Genomic DNA, 20248 nt, shown 5'->3' on the forward strand with positions numbered 1-20248 from the left:
AAAAAATGAAAATAATAAGAGATGGATTTGGAAAATTTCCCCTCCAAATCATAAGACAGACTTATAAAATCCATTTAAAATCCTTATGTCTGAAAGTCATAAGACATTTTTATGGAAATTCAATGTAAATTTTGCTCGGTGTAACTTATAAAATCCATTTAAAATCTTTATGTCTGAAAGTCATAAGACGTTTTTATGGAAATTCAATGTACAAAATTGTAGGGGGTGTGAGTAGGGCCGCTTACAGAGTGGCGGCGAGAAGCTGAACTGGATCTGATGCTGACATTAGGACGCGAAATTTGAAAAACCTGTTTAAAGCAAATCAAAGGGATGCTGCCATAATGAAAATCGATTAGATTTGCGCCGACTGCTTGCTTTTACTTGGACAGACTCTAATTGATTTGCTGGAAGCAGGTTTCTCTCATGTCGCATCCTAATGTCAGTACTAAAAAGACTAGAATAACAAAAAGATGCCATGTCCGTTTAAAATTTCAATTCAGCTGTAGAAGCTTATAGCTGAATTCCAATTTCAAACGGACCATGCCGTCTCTTTGTTATTCTAGTCTTTTTAGTCAGTACCAGCTTCTAACTTCTCACCGTCACTATGTCAGCAGCCTAACTTATCGCATACACCAAGAAAAAAACTGGTAACAATTTGTCTAAAATTATTGTTGGCTTTGAAAGGTATACTGGATACATAAAATAAAGAACAGCGCAATGAGCAATAGATCAGATTTATAACAGAATATTCAGTTTAGTTGCATGGTGATAAACATACCTGACTCTTTTCCAGTTCTTGAACCAATAGCTCGAGTTGATTCTGGAATTGGTCCCGCTGAGTAACGGCATTTTTCAATTCTTCTTGAACCTTTTCCATCTCCTTCGAACTAATCTGTGGTTGTTGTGGGGTTGGTGGTTGCTGTTGTTGTTGTTGCTGTTGTTGTTGCTGCTGCTGAGTCATCTGCTTTTGCATGTTGGTCATCTGCAGAAGTTGTTGTTTGAGTTGTTGCTCCATAACCTAAATATAATTTACAAAAAGAATAAATGGAATAAAGTTATTTTTTTATCTTCATCGTGGTTTAAAAAACATCAACACCCCTCATTTTATAGATTGTACATCGTATGTATGTATGTAGTATCATACCTACTATTTGATTTTGATATTTACTCTTCAGTTGTAGAAATAGCATCAAAGCAACAGCAGCAATTGAGCCGAAATTCGCGCGTGCTTTGCGAAAACTCGCATTACTCGCTCGCCAAGTTTGAATGTGGCTAATTCAACTACCACCAACGTAATGAAGGTATTCGGAAAACGTTTGTCAACTACCAAGAAGACTGGACCGGGGTATGGGAGGTGTGGCGTTGGAAATCAAAAGCCAGAGGCTATCAAAACGATGAAAAGAGTACCCAGTTGTTTTGAGCGGAACCCCAACCTCTCTATTCGTGATGTCGCAAGAAAGCTGGGAGTGTCGTCAACAACTGTGCATCAAGCTAGTCTGTCGACTTACAAGAAGGTAGTGATTCCAAGTCGTGACGATAAGTAAAACCAGTCAGTCAGAGAACGATGGCGGTAGCTATACATGAAAATACTGATGAAGTTTATTTGCGCGATACAGGATGTCGAAACCTACGTCAAGACATACTATAAATAGCTTCCTGAATAGGAATATTATACGTCAACTGGAAGAGAACAGACAAGAGATTTTCAACAACAATAAGCTGTCAAAGTTCGCAAAGAAACATCCAGTGTAGCAAGTCTTCTGTTCCTGTGGCATGGAGAGCGACATTTACATCGCAAGTTCTGTGAGGAAGAAAGTAACTAAGGAGGCTGTGTAAAGCTTGATGGAAGTAGTCAAACGAAATGCTAGGTAATTCGCATTCGCTAAAAAGGAAGCTTGAGTGAATATTTTTTCTTTACAGAGATAAATGAATTGAAATTGCAAAAGAAACATGATTTGATATTTTGATAAAAAGATTGACCGATTTAAACACGTTCCTGTTTGACCAATTTTTGTTCGTAACACCCTTTACTGGAATTACGGTTTGTAACATTATTGAATTGATATTGGTGAACATGCCCTTTAATACATTGTCGAAACATAGCAGACTCAGTCCTGCTGGATACAATTAAGTAAATGAAACACATAGACGAATTTCGCGCCAACTCGAACAAATGTTGGCAACACCCTCTCAGATTTTAATGTATGTAATTTTTGTACACTGAGAAACAAAAATATGCATAGTTAGCATACTTTCTATTCCCGTCTCTTTTCTTCTGCTGTGATTTTTATGCATTTTCATGCATAAACTTCTAGTAAGCATTCAATGAGTGGATAGACCGAATATGTCCAATGCATAAAATTTACAGCAGATGAAACGAGAGGCAGATAGAAAAGTATGCTATCGATGCATAAATAAAATTCTGCGTGTACATGAAGACTTTGTTACAAAAAAACCCGTTTGCATATTTTGCGTTTCCAAAAATGATCTAGGCTGTCTTTTGAAAAGGGCCAAACTCTTTTTACCATTTTTTTTTCAAATGGCTGTAGTCTAAAAATGACAAGTCCTACAAAAATGTTGTAGTAGTGGTTTTCACAAAATTAGTCAAATTTTTGAATAAAAATATTGAAAAAATTCTTCATTGACTCCTACACTGAAAAAAATTCGATTTTAAAAATTTAAAGTCGATTTACAAAAAACCCCATTTTTCATTTGGATGAAATTTTGTTCTAAAAAAGATAATTATGTTCCCTACCTACCGTCAAAAATTCATGTTGGGCACTTTTGAGGAAAAAAAGTTATTTGAAAAAAACTTTACCTTGTCCAAACTGAATTTTTTTCAGTGTATTTTTATCGAAAACTAAACCAATAAAAGTCATGATCATCTCAGAATCTATTTTCCCAGCTGTTAGTTGCCTGATACATGCAAAAAGTATCAGTATCGAATGTGGTATATATTCATAACAAACTTGAATGAAGACTGGAAGACTGGAAGATTGGAAGATCGGAAGACTGGAAGATTGGAAGACTAAAAGACTGGAAAACTAGAAGACTGTAAGGCTGGAAGATTGGAAGACAAGGAAACTGGAAGACTTGAAGACGGCAGTTCATTTATTCCTCTAAAAAACTGATAAATTTTATGAAAATATTGACAAAGTTTTCTAAAATTTATTTTATGTCTGATGGAGCAGCAGCACAATATAAAAATAAGGAAAACTTTGCGAGCTTGTGTAGATTCCAGTCAAAGTATGAGTTAAGGTTGGCGAGAGAATGGGACAAAATCGAAAACGTAAAAACGCATTTTTTTCCCACACCGAGTGTTAGATCTTCACAAAAATCATTCAGCTTATGTAAAATGTTGTTACAGTACTGCTGATTGATTTTATGAAGATCTAACACTCGGTGTGGAAAAACTGCTTTTTTCATTTTTGATTTTTGCCGATTCTCTCTCCAACCTTAAGCGCAGAATGGCATTTTGTTGCAGCATCCCATAGAAAAGGACCCTGTGATGCTATTGTTGGCACTCTCAAGCGAATGGTAAAAACGCTAGTCTTGCTCGCGACTATGGAAATACCACAACAAGTCCCTAAGAGTTATATAACTGGACAGTTGAACAAACTGATAAAAATATCACAAAATTAATTCTACATATTCACTGAACGGCACAACAAAATGTCAGAATAATAATGCCAAAATAATATATGGAACTCAAATATTCCACAGTTTTGTGCCTATTCCTGGGGGCAAAGTAGAGACGAAAAGATATTGTAATTCAGAAGATGAACCAAAAATATTTTCCTTGTATGAAAATAATACAAAATAGCATGCATGAAGATAGTTTTTTGTCTTAAAAATATAAAAATCAATAAATAATTATGTAAAATTCAATACATAATGTTATGGTGGTTATTTCTTTCTCTGATTCTTCCTCAGCACAAAATATGAAAATAAAAAAGTAATAATGGAATATTTGTTTAACGACATAAATTCTTTTAAATGGGATTCTTGAATAAGGGGTTACAACCTTTTAGTGATAAAAATGTCAAAAAAGTTTGAATTTACCTAAAGAAATAAAGGAATGATTTCATTACATCAAACTTATAAAATTTGGTAGTGCATTTTTCAGTAAAATAAACAAGCATAAGTTTACAAAAATAAATTCATAATTGGCGGAGTTCTGGCTTTTTCCCCGAAACCCTTTTTTATTTAAGAGGTTTGGGGTGATCACGATTGGAGACCAATAGATCATATAAAAACCCAAAACTCAAATTTTTTTATTAGTATATGAGTATTCCTCGTACCTTTACGATTAGTTGAATAAAGAATAATTTGTTCTTGCATTCGAGAACGTTTTAAGTAAAAAATCGCTGTTTTAAGCTCTAAAAATTGCATTAAAAATTCTTATTTATGAAACAAAGATTTATGAATAAAAAAGGAATTAACTACGATCAATTGAAAAAAAAAAATAAGAAAATTGATTGAGTAGTTTTTCGGCAATCGTGATCACGGAAAAACCATTTTTAGTAGAACGACATTTCGAGAAAATCGAGTTTAAAATTTCAAATTACCACTGCTCTTGGTAGACGAAGCGCGCTTGGAAGCGCTGTAACTTTCGATCTATTTCTTGGATCTTTATAAAAATTTGGGAAACCATTCGCAAGGAGTTGTACTTTCAGATAAAGTAATAAAAAATTTCGATTTCATGAAAAATGAAAAAGTAGTTAACCCCTTAATAAAAATATGCTTAGTTGCTAAATTGGACAATATCTTCTCACAAACTGAGTTTTATTAAATTCTGAGATGATTATGACTTTCATTGGTTTAGTTTTCGATAAAAATACAATGAAGAAAAAAAAATTAGTTTGGACAAGGAAAAGTTTTTTTCAAATAACTTTTTTTCCTCAAAAGTGCCCAACTTGAATTTTTGACGGTAGGTAGGAAACAATTATCTACCTTGGAGCCAAATTTCATCCAAATCGAAAATGGTTTTTTTTGTAAATCGACTTTAAATTTTTATAATCGATTTTTTTCAGTGTAGGAGTCAATGAAGAATTTTTCAGTATTTTTATTAGAAAATTTGACTAATTTTGTGAAAACCACTCCTACAACATTTTTTGTAGGATTTGTCATTTTTAGACTATATCCATTTGAAAAAAATTGGTAAAAAAAATTTGGCTCTTTTCAAAAGACAGTCTAGATCATTTTTGGAATAACAAAATACGCAAAGTGGCTTTTTGTGACAAAGTCTTCAGAAAGGGTGCTGCCAACTCTAAATAGGATTTGAAGCGAAATTCGTCCATATCAATATTGATGGGACACAATTGCTGTTTTTTCTGATGTTCTGTTCATAATTTCTGTAACCAAGATAGTAAAATGAATTTTTTTTCGAGAATTGCAACGATTTTTTGCAAAAATCGGCTTAGAGAACTATTTTAGGTGTTTTTTTGACAAAATAATTTGTAATAATGGTTCTAATTAAAATTTCTTCGCTCAATGCACGAATTATGCACGCATGTACTTCAAAGGAAGCGTACTATTAGAAGCTGTATTTATATTTAGTTCTAGTGCTCAGATCGTCATGAAAATTTGAATAAACATATAAACTTCTTAAATGAACAAAAACTCACCTGCATCCTCTTCTGCAGCTCAATGGCCGCTTTCTCTGCTTGGTCTGCTCTATTTTTCTCTTGTTCAACCACTTTCCGCCATTGATCCAATTCACTATCCCCACGTGAACCCGTTTCCTGCAGCATCTGTTTCAGTCGCGCAATTTCTTTCTTGTAGTTCTGGATTTCTTGTGAATTGGCTTGAGCTTGACCATGAGCATTTTGCGGAGAATTTTTCAATCGTCGATTCTCTTCACATTGCCGTTGTAACTCGAGCTCAGCAGCGTTGAGCTCTTGCTGGAAGCTCATTAGCATATCCTGACTCTTCTCTAGTTGCATAACCAGTTGATCACGCTCTGCCATCAGCTGTTTGTTGTCTGCTTCCATTTTCAAGGCATTATGCTCGATATGATTACTGGCATGCTGTTGGTGATGTTTTTCGTATATTTTAGTGGATTGCCGAAGTGTTTCTTTTTCGGCTTCTGATTTCTCCAGTCTTTCTAGTACACGCGTGAGCTCTGCAGACATTCGTTCAAATTCAATCCTGGTGGCTTCATAAGCTTCTTGCTGCTTTGCCAAATGTAGCTGTGCTTTCTCCAGTTCTTTGGCGAGTCTGCCCGCTTCCATTTCGGTGGCATCTCGGCTCTGTAAAGCCTTTTCCAATCGATCTCGTAATCTATCCAGCTCTGCTTTGTCTCCCATACCGGCAGATACTGCCGCCAGTGCACTAGGGCTAACAGCTGATCCAGGATTCTGACGTAATCGTTCTACTTCTTTCAGTAGCTTCTCGTGTTTATCCCGAATCTTTTCGTATTCGATGTGCGCACGTTCAGCGTCTGTCCTCTGTTTATCTTGACTGGCAATAAGTTTTTGAACCTCTTGTCGAGCGAGCTCGAGCTGAAGCGTAGTTTCGTGTAATTTAAGCTCAATGGTCTGAAATTCGTTCTCTCGTGATTCGAATTTTTGTTTGTACTTTTCGAGTGATTCTTCTTCATATTGCGATTTGCTGCGGAAGTTCTCGAGCTCCATCATCATTTTATCGTATTTTTCTCGAATTCGGTCGTTTTCTTCTTTCAAACGTCTCGATTCTCTTGAATATGCTTCATTCTCTTGCAGGCGTCGCATTTCAGCTGCCGTTTTTTCGTATCGTTCTCTCATTTTCTCGATCTCCAAACTGTACCGCGCCGCCTCCTCTTGGGCGGCATCAAGTGAAGCTGTTTGTTTGGTATAGCTGTTGTGAGCTCGATCCAGCTCATATGATAGTCTTTCGATCTCGGCTTGAAGATTATCCTTTTCAGATTGTGCTCGTCTGAGATCTGCTTGCGTTTTATCAAGTCGCTCACGAATGAGATCGACGTCTTCCTTTGCTTTATCTTCCAACTCTTTGGACCTACCAAGTTGCATAGCTGCTCTGTCGCAAGCTTCTTGCAACCGAGTGGTTTCTTCTTGTAGTTTTCTAAGATCTTCCTTAGCTTTTGCTGCGGCCAGTGCGGATCTCTCTGCTTCAACCTCAATGCGATTACGATCAGCTTCCGCCGTATCACTTCTTGACTGTAATCGGTAAATTTCATTCTGAGCACGATCATATTTTTCAAGCATCTTTTCAAATTCTTTGTTAGAATTGTCTTTCTCCTCTATTAGCTTCTGGCTTGCATATAGGGATTTATCCAGCTTTTCTTTCAAAATATCAATTTCCGTAACCGCATCGTCCCGTTCCATTTGCAGTTTTTGGTGAATTTGGTGCGCTTTCTCCCAGCGTTCCTTGACCACTTCCAGTTCCGTTTGAATGGCATCCCTCTCTCGCTGATATTTAAGAGCGTTACTTTGCGTAAATTCTGCTTTCTCTTTGAGTTTCTCCAGCTCGTCGCATAGAACGTCCCTTTCCTTTTGTAAACGACCCATAGATGCCTGCAGCTTATCTGCCTTGTCGCGGTATCTCTCCAAATCCATCTGTATTGTTTCTTTCTCTTTTTGAATTCGCGAAGATTGCCCCAGTTGCTTGTCGAGCTGTGATTGAGTGTTTTCGAACTCATAGTTGATCTTCTCCTTTTCAAGTTGGAGCTGAAGTTAAAAAAACGAGTTGTGTTTATTATATGATTAGTATTATTTGGAAATACCTATAAATCTTACCCTTCTAATTTCCCCAATGCTTTTGTCGAGTTTTTCTTGCAAATGGTCAACCTCGTTTTGAGCTTTATCCAGCGAATTTTGGATTTTCTCTTGCTGTAATTGTGATTTCCCGAGAGTAGCTTGGCTTCGCTCCAGTTCTTCGCGGATCTTATCCAGCTCGCCATAAGCCTAAAATGTTTAGGAGGGAACTTGTATTATTATATCATTACCGGATAATAGATGTGAAAGAAGGATGTTGTTGATGTGCCGAATTGCAATTCGGTGCATATATAGGAGAATGGGGATCTTGCTAAATGATAGTTGAAGTCTCCTATATTAATGAACTTTTTTATTGTCGAATGATTGATAGTGTCGTAACTTGTATGTTTTGGATGATAATTTTAGGTCTTTAGAACCATTTGGAGGCTACAGATATAGAAAGAGTAGATCATAATCAGCCACTGATTGAAGAGTAGGAAGGCTTGAAGCGGATGCTACATATTAAGATTATATTGTTGTTACAAAATTCAACTGAATACTGGAGGCAGGAAATGGACAGAAGTTTATACTCTATGTTCTAAAGCGTAGAGTACATTGTATTGGTTATTATCGGTTACAATATTAGGCTTTATATGTACACATTGATTTCTCACAAACATTATTGTTTACCAGGTTCTATATACTAGGTATTAGAAGAAATAAATTTTATATCACAACACAAAGTCACGATACATGGTGATGATAATCATACAATACAATATCACTTGCTTCATTCCTACCGTACATCACGCTGTGCAATATCAATTTTCGGGCTTTCACCTACCTTCTTACCTTACATCGCAGGATTAGATCACATTTATTCAATCACACTTGAACTGATTTTGCGAATGGGTTTAGTTTTGTTAGGCTCGCATTAACCATACTAATTGGTGATTTTTAGCATATGTACAGAAAAAAATGATATTGGCCAGAAAGGCAATGTTTCTCTGAATTTAATCATTACCGGGATACTATGGAAAATACTACTGTTGAGACTATACTGTGGAGCCCGTTATTTCAAGATCCCCATACTCTGTTCTTTTTTTTCTTGATCTAACAGTGTAATGATGATAACCATCCTTAAAAACCTTCCGATGTATGAAATAGAACTGATGTGTTGATTTACAAGCGTTTATCAACGGTGCTTTATAAGGATGGTTGCGATAAGACAGTAATTCAGTTAGTACTGCTTTTAAATTGTTAGCTTCTATGTGCCGAAAACTCTAACAAGAGTATGTGTGATTGATTTTTGTTGAGATGTGGATGTTTGCATTTACCTTATCTCTTTCACTAACAATTCGTTGTATTCCAGTTTGACTTCTTTCCATCTCCTGTTTTATGCTTTCCTGTTCACCTTGTGCGTTTTCAAGTTTTGCTTTGAGTCTGTATACTTCGCCTTGACTTTTTTCTAATTTCTCTTGCAAGGCTGCACCTTCGGCTCTTGCTCGTTCGGCATCAGACTAAATAATAAGTGAAAAATAAATCAAACATTAAATGAAACTAAGTAACGCTTAGCACAAGTTGCTAGTGAAATTTTAGATGGATAAAATAGGAACGGTAGTAATCATTATTGCTCTGCACAACTGAATTAATAGAGGAAAAAGAGATAAAATAAAGAGCGAACGAAACAGTGTACATAAGTAGTGAAAATGTAATAGGAAGGCAAAAACTAAATTTTCTGTTGTCTTGGAAACAATCTCAATGCTGTACAATAAAGGTAATAATCAATTTTGTAATGAACCAATATCAGAAAACGCAAAAGCCGTGACTGTGCGAGAGTTTCCTTTTCTCTCTAACGTAGTATCGAATGTGTTGTTAATGTGTATTCTTATTATTTTCTTCTGAGTACGAAGAAAATAAATTCAAGTTTGTAGCAGATACTATATAAAAAAAAACTTTAACATTGAATGCCGAACTAAACTGTCTAAATAGCAAATAGCTGTAGTTGATACTGGATTGTGAAGTTAATGAGAAGAGATAAAAGTGTAACTGTGAAAGAAACGGAGAAGATATTTTCGAAAACGAAGTGTTAAAAATTCAAAAAAGCATTCTCAAAGTTAAGTTGTCTACTCACAAAATTGTCTACTGTCTGTTCCTATAAAATGTTTGTGAATGTGTTATCAGTATATTCTCGTTTTGTTTTGTATGTTTATTACTAGCAAATAGATCTATCGTGATCATCGCTTAGCTAAATGTGTATCTATTGAATAAAATAAAATGGGTTCGAATGAAATCTACTACGTCTACTTAAATAAATGTAGGCTGTTTCTTGATGATATAGAAAAGAGCGATCTTCTTTAATATAATTTCATCTGTATTTTGAAAACTAGTAAGAATATTTGATTTAACCATGTCTCATATAAGCAAGCATTTCAATAGTGCGTTTAGTTTTAACATTAAATTTGTAACAATTTGTATACCGCTTACCAGTAGGACAAGCTCAATAAGCAAGGACTCAATTATAGATATTCTTGCAACAAACCAAAAAAGGGAAGCAGTTTAGTTGGTCTATCAGATGGGTACTTCCAGATATGGCCGGAAATTCAATATTGTTCCAAACATAAAGCATATATATCAATATTTCAAACAGAATATTAGAAACGATCTCACCGGTGTCCAGAACGCAAATTATGTCCAACATCCTGCTCTGCTTACAGGTTCTTGATGCCACTTCAAACTGATGACAGTTGCAGGATATTCAAGATCCTCGGTCACCTTAGACAACACATGACATGATGTGTGGCTGATGATCTACAACTGATGGTTGCAACACTCATGGAGCATTCGAAGATAGAGGCACATCTTAAACATAACAAGCAAATCTTCGCTTTGTAGTTTGTGCACTAAGGAGTGCTTCTTCTTAAAGCTAATCCATGTTTACCCGAGTCTTCTACCAATGTGAAAATGGGTTGAATTCCCATATGTTCCCCAACAAGTCTTTCAATTGATCCGCCCGCGAAGGTCGCTTCAAGCAGCATTTTTTTGTAATTTCTTCACCCAGCTAGTGTTTTCAGATCCGGACGACGAAGCGTTTTTTTCAAACTCCGGAAACGGTTTCGAAACCCGTTGATCAGCTTTCGGTGTCGTAATTTCACTACTCTTTCAAATTAACGTTTGATAATTTCTATTTTCAAATTTCCATTTACGAACCAAACCAGGCTTCCGACACATCAAGTCAGCATCAGTAGATTCAGTCTTGATTTTACTTTTATTGATATAAGTCAATGCAGAGCGATACAGTATGTTTCGTTTCATCATGACTATTATGCATAGGACATTGTGCAAATGTTTTAAAATAATTCATCTGAATATTCGAACTCGACAATATTTCAGTTATTTCAGTTCGAATTTCTGTATATTAAAGCCACCTCCCTCCCCTTACTACGCTCCATTGCTCAGTTACATTTTGAATAATTTATTCAAACATACCAATGTGTTAAATCTAAACCATATGATGTTATTTCGGTGTGCTATATGAAATATCATTGGTACACCGGCAGTGTTGGCAAAGAAAATGGTTTTTGGCAATTAAATCGAACTTTAAACAGGTATAACTTATTTTAGAGACATTCTAACACCATATATCCTTCGGCAAAGTTGTTCAACATATCCTGAACTATACTTTTGTCTATTAGTTGCATACTGCAGGAAGAATTGTAATCTGTAGAATCGAAAATGCAAAAAAGTTGGCTTTCCCATACTAATTTCGATACAAATTTCAAACGCAATGCACTATGCCGGGTTAAAACCAATCGACCCTAAATTTTGCACAGTTACTTGGGACTCAAAATAGAACCAAAAAGAGCTGTGCTGAAAAAACGATCAATTTGCCCCACCATAGTGGATATAATTTTTGTGTCGGTTCATTACCCACCATCTCATAAAAAGAAACATGCGAGCATTTTTGTGATGTAGTTGACCATGTTAAAATCGTACATTCGAACGATTTTGTCAACAATACGAAATGAATGCTGATGTTGCTAGAAAGGGAGATACTTTTTTACATTCAAGATTTCTTCCGAGGCCCGGAAGGCCGAGTCTAATATACCAATCGACTCAGCTCGAAGATTTGGGACAATGTCTGTGTGTGTATGTAATAAACAAACTCTCATTCGTGTTTCTCAGCAATGGCTGAATCGATCTTATCCAAACCAATTTTAAATGAAAGGCCTATAACCCAGATAGAAGGCTATTAATTTGTTTTTAATTCTGATTTTAGTTTCTAAGATATGAATGTTTGAATGTGTAAAAATGGTGTTTTTTGCGATTTTTTCAGATTATCTACAGAAATTGACAACATAGATGAACACTTTATATATCTTTGGACAGCTTATACGAATACCCTTCGAACGGTCTATAGATCGTTGAAATCTATTATCAAAAGAGATATTTAACATTAAATACCTGCGAAAGATTTTTATCATTTCCCATAGCCAAAAATAAGACCAAAAGCATGCAATCTATTATTATTAATGCCAAAACGGCTAATTTTAGGTCAATAGTATCTTCGGAGAATTTAATGGATAAAATAAGCCCTTTCGATTAGTATTGTGTTTTTGCTGATTAATTCACCTACGAGACATCATATATTTATTTTGAATGCTGTAAAAGATATGGTTTGTTGTTTGTGGATAACCCTTTTTTGCCTTTTTATTGTTCAATATACTAATAATCCATATAAATAGGTCAAATATTATTTCGATAAAATGAATATCGTGTTTCCTTTTTCAATCCAGAACCGCTATAAATAACCACCGAACAATTTCAAGTTGTCTAGATGGAACTTGATCACTTATCGGTGCAAAAAAGTTTATTCGCGCGAGCCTTCTGACGGCAAATTTTATAACATATAATCATCGGGTCGATCTGAAAATGAAAAGCGATAAAAAAACTCGAAGCAACGGCGTAGCCAAGAGGAGTCTTTGGGGTTTTACACCAGCCCCCCTACCCCCTTAAACTAAAAATAAAATTAATGGACTGAAGTTAAAAATTCAGTGATGGTGACTGATTTAATTCAATATTACAAAAATAATTATCTGATCGGTACATTGATAACCTGTTGTTTCAAACATCATGAGGACTTTTGAAAACTTGTCAGAATGGGAGCCTGACCTGTATTAAGTGACCTATTGATCTTGATTTCACAGGTGTCAAATGACATCATTATCAAGTACCTGCATGAAAACATTTCAATAGAAACTCATCCCAGAATTCTGGAATCAATCATAATTTCGTATCCTGTTGAGCTCACCTTTAAAGGGATGTACTGTAATATGGATTAGGATCTTTTTTGAATAGGAAACGAAGTTGGAATTAATTTAATGTCTATGAAACATAGAACTGCTCACTGCATAACTTTCAACATTTGCAGAACATGTTTCTATTTTTGGGAATGCGCAGAGTTGAGACGTAAACGTAATATGATTAACAACGAGGACAACTTTCCAAAAGTAGAGAGATATTTATGAAAATGTCATTTTCGGTTTGACTCTAGCAGGTCCTGATCGATTTTGATGAGCATTTGATTTTTGTTGAATTACCAATTATATGAATAGGTAAAATAAATGTTCGAAAGGAGTAATTTAAGGTCAAGATCACATAATTTTGCAACCGCCAATTTCGGAAGATTAGTATCTTCGATGAATTTTACAAACGATAAACAGCATATCATCTGATAAAATAAATTTTGCGTAATATCCTCCAAGAAATATACTCTTCAAACAAATTTAATTCTAGAGTAACGGACATAGCATAGTTGGTAAATAGATCGCCTAATACGTAGCTCACTTGGGTTCGATTACCAACCCCGCAAATAGGTTTAAAGATTTCTTGAGCGTTTTTCAAAACGTCATATCTGCAATGAGTTACTCTCTTTGCTTACTTTCTCTTTCGATTTTTACGGCATCACTATAACACTTTTCACTCATTTTACAGTACAGATCGCAAGATGATGGTTTTAACTAACATATTATGCAAAGAGTTGAGGGATAAATGTTAAAATGACCGAATTATTAACAGAAGAGAAAATAAACAAAGAGAGTAACTCATTGCAGATATGACGATTTGAAAAAACGCTCAAGATTTTTCCAAAAAAGATTTTTTCAACCCGAAAAGAGGCGAATGACCCAAAGGTTAAAACCCCCACAATCATAATAAAAAATATACTACGAGACTTAATGTCTTCATCAAAATCTTGAGGAGTGCTACTACAATCCACTTTGTTGAAAACATGAAGGCTCCATGTGCTCCATTTTAGGCTATTTGTATTTACCTTTAAAATATATTATTATGATTTTACTGTATATGATAAATCTCTTCTACTGTTTATAAACAATAAAATTTACATTTTATCCAAAGCTTGAGTTTGTAACGCTCGCAATATAAAGTTATTTTAGAATAAAATAGACTAAGGAATATTTCGTAAATATCATTTTACACCTCGATATACACCCTACACGTAGTATTCATGCCTGCAATAAAGTTGTTTTAAATGACAGTCTCAACAAGACACGAACTCTGTTAATATTTTTTGAAAAATTAATTTCCGCATACTTTTAAAACTTCAAAGATGACAGTTTCGGAATTGTACCATTTGGACAGAAAGTTCGATTTTCACCAAACCCCCGCCAAACTGACTTTCTGGCTACGCCGCTGAATCCAAGTAAGTAGAAACAAAGTCGTTCTACACTCGTCCGCAAGAAACTTTTTCGAATACTTGATACATTGAAGACCCGATTTGATCACCCTCCAATTTTGTCAGCCTCATATGAAAATATTTTTGATGGGCTCTAGCAGACGAACAAGGCTGAAGTCGATCAAATCCTTTCTTGAGCATGTTTTCCTTATCTTAAAGATGCAAATATGCAAAAAAATCAATTTAAAAAATAAGAGGAATTTATATTAAATTATCTGAAATAGCTAGCAGACTCCATCAAGGAAAGGGCAGAATATTTTAATAGTTTGAGTTTAGTATAAAAAAAATTGTCCCGATTTAGTCAATGTCCTCATTTTGTCAGTCTACACCATGCGGCTGATAAAAACGGGTCTTTACTGTATTTATTATTCACCCACTCTAATAGGTACATCCCTTATTTGAGGATATTTTTTTCAATTGCATCGAACTACACCAATTTTTTGGTAGTTTTCAAGGAGTTATTTTATCGGCTTCTTCCAAAATTTGGCGAACCTATTCCCATTCGTGTGATAGTTTATGTTAAAAGGGTATCCTAAATTAATTGGTATAATTAAGGGTTTATATGTTGCGGATCGAGAAAATACAGGAATTTTCAGCTTTCTTGTATGAGTTCTCTGGTGTGGGGGAGTGTGGTGGGCAATTTTTAAAAAAAAACTTTCCCTAGTAAGGTTGTGAAAATTATAGAGCATATGAGAATTTTTAATAGTTTTTTAACATACGAAGTAGTGACCGTCGTTCCACAACGCAATTTATTTTCCATAGCTTGCGGTGAGCACGATCTCTCGAATTGCTGAACTGAAAATTATGGAATTGCAGTTAGAATTCTTTTCAGATTTAACCCTCCGAAAATCGCACAAATGGCTCTGAATGCTCAGATTTCGCTAGATTTTCAGAGCAGCGTGCACTCCTAACGCGGGTGACGAAAGATTATCGAACAGTTTCGTGAAAAAGAAAATTTTAGTAATGATGGTGATGTAATGTAATGTTTGTTTTATGAGCCATTTTTCCGCTTTTACATTGCTTTGGTTTAGCCTTTGAGATTTCTAGCACTGATGTTGTCCTATGCTGATTTGAGCGATTCTCTGAGTCCTGCCACTATCCCATGTAGTATGTGTTATCAAAAACATCGCAAAGCATCAAGTTTTAAATGTTCTCAATAGTGATGAGAGTTATAAGAAATGTCTCATCACACTGATAGGTGGATCAAAAGCGTTTTTTGTTATAACGGATAATACATAAATCTTTCCAATAATAGTTCACTACACATTAGAAGCGTTTCATTTCGACTAGCATATTATGCAAACCATTACGAAATACACCCAGTCAAAAAGGGCAAGTTGCTGACTAACGGGGGGCTATTTGCCAATTCGGATGCGCTAATTGCCCTTCAATTTACCAGCAAATTGCTGGTAATTAGGGAGCTATTTCAAATGCAACATTTGGGCGATTTACCGCCGTCATTTTTTTGCTGCCCAACCCGCCCTTAAATCGTCCCTAAATCGCCCACGGAACGCACCTTTTGATCGCTCTTAATTGCCTAATATGAAAATTAAAAATGCTTATTTTCGGATTCATTACCTACTCACATATACTTACCAGTATACTAGGTAATCACCACCAAATTATAGTAAGAATCAATGGTGAAATTGATATTGCACTTCAAAACTTATCACAATCTGACGTTCATTAAGATTTTAGGTCAGAGATCTTGTTCTACTATACATACACACGATTCCACAATTCCCACATTCGTTGGCTAAATGAAGTGCACTAGACAAATAAAGTACAAGTGAAAACACACCAATTGTTCAAAAAAAAAATTAAGCTTAAGCCAAACATGAACCGCCATGTTTGAAAAACGCGAAAAACAACCAAATCCATTTCAGCCGCCAGAAAATTTTTCAAGGTATTGAAATTGCCTTTAAATCGCATTCGCAAATTGCATTTGTTCCGGGGGGCAATTAGCACAGGCGAAACTCTTTCTGGGACGTGTGGTCGTGTGAGACATGTTCTGTAGGTCCGGCACTGTTCCATTTCGGAGTGTATTACCAAGACTTGATTTTAATATTTCACACAGAAAGAGTATATTTTTATCAGGACGTAAACAAGAATGAATATACTTATCTTTGTTTGCGTTCTTATTCATTAAGTCTCCGGTAGTCGCGTGAATGGCTCCCCAAATGAGCAACTTCTAATGCTCAAAGAAGATTTCACTAGAGTTTCCGAAGGTCTTGTGTTCTATACAACGGCCCGACTGCTGGAAGGTTAATAACTCTGTCACAATTACGTTTGTCCCTTAAGGGGTTACAACACTGTATAATTTAAAAAAGAACGGAATTCTTTTATTGGTGTGCTTTAGAGTCTTGAAAATGATATACCAAAATATCGAGGGCAACATTAATTGGAATTGCTATATGTTAAATTTTGCAATTCTGCCTCAACGCCTCTTATACCCAAGCGTGCTGGAAACTCCAAAAAATGATAGAAATTTTCACAATATATTCAAAATGGATTTTACCAACAACGTACGTAGGATTTTATTTTTTCATTGGTTAATTTGTAAACAAAAATTTTGTTTCGATTTTTATGACATTGCCGACTTCACTAAAACGAGCGCTATTTCGCGAAAAAGAGCATTCAATCATAGAAAAAAACGTCACTTGCTATTGTTATAAGGAATCGAAAAATACTTAATTTTAAGCGCAAGACCTTTTTCAAAAATATGCACTTACGGGAAAATGCTTCAATCTTTTTTTTGTGCTTCATAACTAGTATTATAAATTCCATTTTACAAGATATCGATTCATCTCTTTATTGTGTCTAGAAAAATTACCGAAATATTTTTTGTGTTCTACCTTAATTCTTTGCATAACATGCTAACCATAGTCGTTCCATCTGAATTGGAAAATTATTGAAGCGTTGTAAAATAGCTGACTAATAATCGATAGTGAAAGTAAACAAAGAGAGACTGGAATTTTTATTTAAAATCCATCGTGCATCTCTTCCTGATTTTCTAAAAGTTCACATCATGGAATCAACAGTAAATATTATTCGGATGCAGATGGATAGATGGAGCATATGAATCAATACATGATTTCATATGGATAATTCGCTGTTACAAGTCACAACAACATAAATGTTGATACAGATAGTAACAACTCTGCCTCAATTAAGATTGATGGTGTAAATGTAACTAAGGTGTTGCTTGCTTATATGTTTATTCACGGTTTTTTTTAAGATGGTAAGTTTATAGAAACTTCGCACAATAATTCATTCAATTTTAATTTTCTTCCGCAGGACGCTAGTAATTTGAAATGTTTACACTATTATTCTCTTATACAAATAAAAGCAACACGTTATAGGTAGTGTTTGAAATACGTTCGATTGAATATGATATTTGGATGGTTTTATTCGAGTTATTAAATTTTTTCAACAAAAATTCCAAATCTGCATTTACTTAGCTTTATCTGAATGTGACACTGTTCCTGTCTGATTGTGTAAATTTGTGCTCAACCAATTAGAAATACTGATGTATTTTCCATTCATCCTTGGCGTTTTTACTACTATACAACATCAATTAAATTTAACATGTAAAAACGTGTTACTTGTCCTGAAAAGCGAACATTTTCTAAGCGCACGAAAATACACTATAAATGGCGAATGGAACATAGAAACAGAGAATTTAGCACATGCCAATTGCTGCATACGACCGATATCATTGAATTGTCGTTACTTGCCAAGGAACAAGCATACACATTAGACGAAACACCTACTATGACGGACTTGGTTGTGTGAATATAGGTTGATACTACAACGAGGAACTATTGGCTACCAATTTGGAAAATGTTCATACTCTAGCCAATTACTAGCGGAAATAGATAGTGACTAAAGGTTGGGTGATGTACAAACAAAACCATAACTTCGAGAAAAAATATAATGTGAGTCATGGAAGAGATGTTACATAATAAAGTGTTTACAAATGAGACACACAAAATCGTACAATGATTTTCCATATTGCATAAATGATCTGTATTGGAAGATAATAACTGAACTGATTCGAGATGAGGTTTGTTGAGTAAAATTACTAATTTTTTGCCTATTATGTTTGTTTCTTTTATGACGACGGAGTAAGATATCGTTATCAGTGGTAAAATGTACTTGCACAAAATAGGCGTTTGTAAGATATTAGTAACTTTACCCTGAAAAAATAGTTAAGAAATAGATAGCAGAGTACGAAGTTCAAGATATGATTTTCTAACAATTGGATATACCAATTACAGAAAAAGTGATTCTTACTTGTGTGACTCTCAATTCAGCCTGAGTTCTTCGTAACTCAGCAGATGTCTTATCCGCACGTTCCTGGGCACGATCCAGTTCTTGGGAGGTGCTTAACGTTGACCTACCAAACGTCGTCTGCTTATTATGTTAATAATATGCAGAGAAAACAAAATTGAATATAATTTTCAATATGAAGTTATTCAACATATATATATATATATATATATATATATATATATATATATATATATATATATATATATATATATATATATATATATATATATATATATATATATATATATATATATATATATATATATATATATATATATATATATATATATATATATATATATATATATATATATATATATATATATATATATATATACATGTATACCTGGGAGCGTTCCAGATCGGCACGAAGTCGTTCGTTTTCAAGCTCGAGTCTTGAAATCCTTTGCTTGGCATTTTCCCAGTCGGCTCCACTGCGACCAACATCAGTTGCTGCCTTATCAAGCTCTGCTTTGGATTTCCCAAGCTCACTTTGGGAACACTCCAATTTTGATTCGAGACGATCCTTCTCATTGAGCGCCCGATGGAGCCGTGTGGTTAGTTTCTCCACTTCGCTGTCTAATGTGTGAAGTTTCATTTTGTATTCTGCCAGTTCCCGCTCATGCAGCTCACGTTCTTCTTTCTTTTCCGATTCAGCTCGATCACGCTGGTCACGAAGTTGCTGCATTTGTTTTTCCTTGTCACCAATAGCCTCTTCCAAACTGGAAAGTGCTCCTTCGGAACTACAGTGATGGGCTTGCATTGCGCTAAGTCTGGCTCTCGCCATATCCACTTGGTTATCTTTCTCCTTAAGCAAATCTTCCAGGTTCTCAATCTAACAAACAAAAATAAATAAATAAAAACCTCAAATGTTCTGCAAATGTGATAAGAAAAAATACCTTTCGTTGCAATACATTGATTTTACGATCCTTAATGTCCATGTGCTCTTTTAACTCTGTTAACTCTGTTTGAGCACGGTTTTTTTCCTGAACGGATTGCATCGCATTGTGAGTTTTTTTCTCGATCATTCGGTTTTTCTCCTCAAGGCGATTTCTTAATTCTTCAACCTAGAATGATAAGATCATGTGTAATCGCTGCATTCTTTTGTTTGATCGATTCTAATATGGAAAAGTTTCTCTATAAGATTATAAATATATCACAATTCAAGAACTTGCTTTAAGTGTTGCATTTTCACCGAAAATTCACATCTCTAACCACAATATTCATTGCAATTCTTAACGGCTCACACCCACACTAATATTGTAAGACAATTTCCTCTGTGCTAAACAATAAGTTAATAATAAGTGAAAAATCATGCTTCTGATGGAGTTATTATACCCATACGGCCATACACCATGCAGAGTATATGAAGTTTTATTTAGTACGTGTAAAAAGTAATAAAAAGTTTCAACATGAATTTCTTATTTTTTCTAATCTAGCCAGTCTAGCTGAATAAAATCAACTA

At 34.9% G+C, this 20248-nt stretch overlaps 1 protein-coding gene across 18 annotated transcripts in view; it reads right to left on the reverse strand.

Moving 5' to 3' along the window:
• Positions 1–20248, reverse strand: part of LOC131682743 (trichohyalin) — a 133337-nt gene that overhangs the window by 29286 nt on the left and 83803 nt on the right. For 9 of the 18 annotated variants that reach the window (XM_058964445.1, XM_058964447.1, XM_058964459.1 and 6 more), the window contains 8 exons: positions 19683–19850; positions 19130–19618; positions 18745–18864; positions 9829–9849; positions 9032–9214; positions 7737–7904; positions 5628–7667; positions 779–1018 (listed from right to left, as the gene is read on the reverse strand). In XM_058964445.1, coding sequence (XP_058820428.1) covers positions 779–1018; positions 5628–7667; positions 7737–7904; positions 9032–9214; positions 9829–9849; positions 18745–18864; positions 19130–19618; positions 19683–19850 — 3429 coding nt within the window. The remainder of the gene's footprint in view (positions 1–778; positions 1019–5627; positions 7668–7736; positions 7905–9031; positions 9215–9828; positions 9850–18744; positions 18865–19129; positions 19619–19682; positions 19851–20248) is intronic. The other 9 variants (XM_058964462.1, XM_058964455.1, XM_058964454.1 and 6 more) reach the window with 5 other exon arrangements.

Source organism: Topomyia yanbarensis, chromosome 2 (genome assembly GCF_030247195.1).
Source record: "Topomyia yanbarensis strain Yona2022 chromosome 2, ASM3024719v1, whole genome shotgun sequence".
NCBI lineage: Eukaryota > Metazoa > Arthropoda > Insecta > Diptera > Culicidae > Topomyia > Topomyia yanbarensis.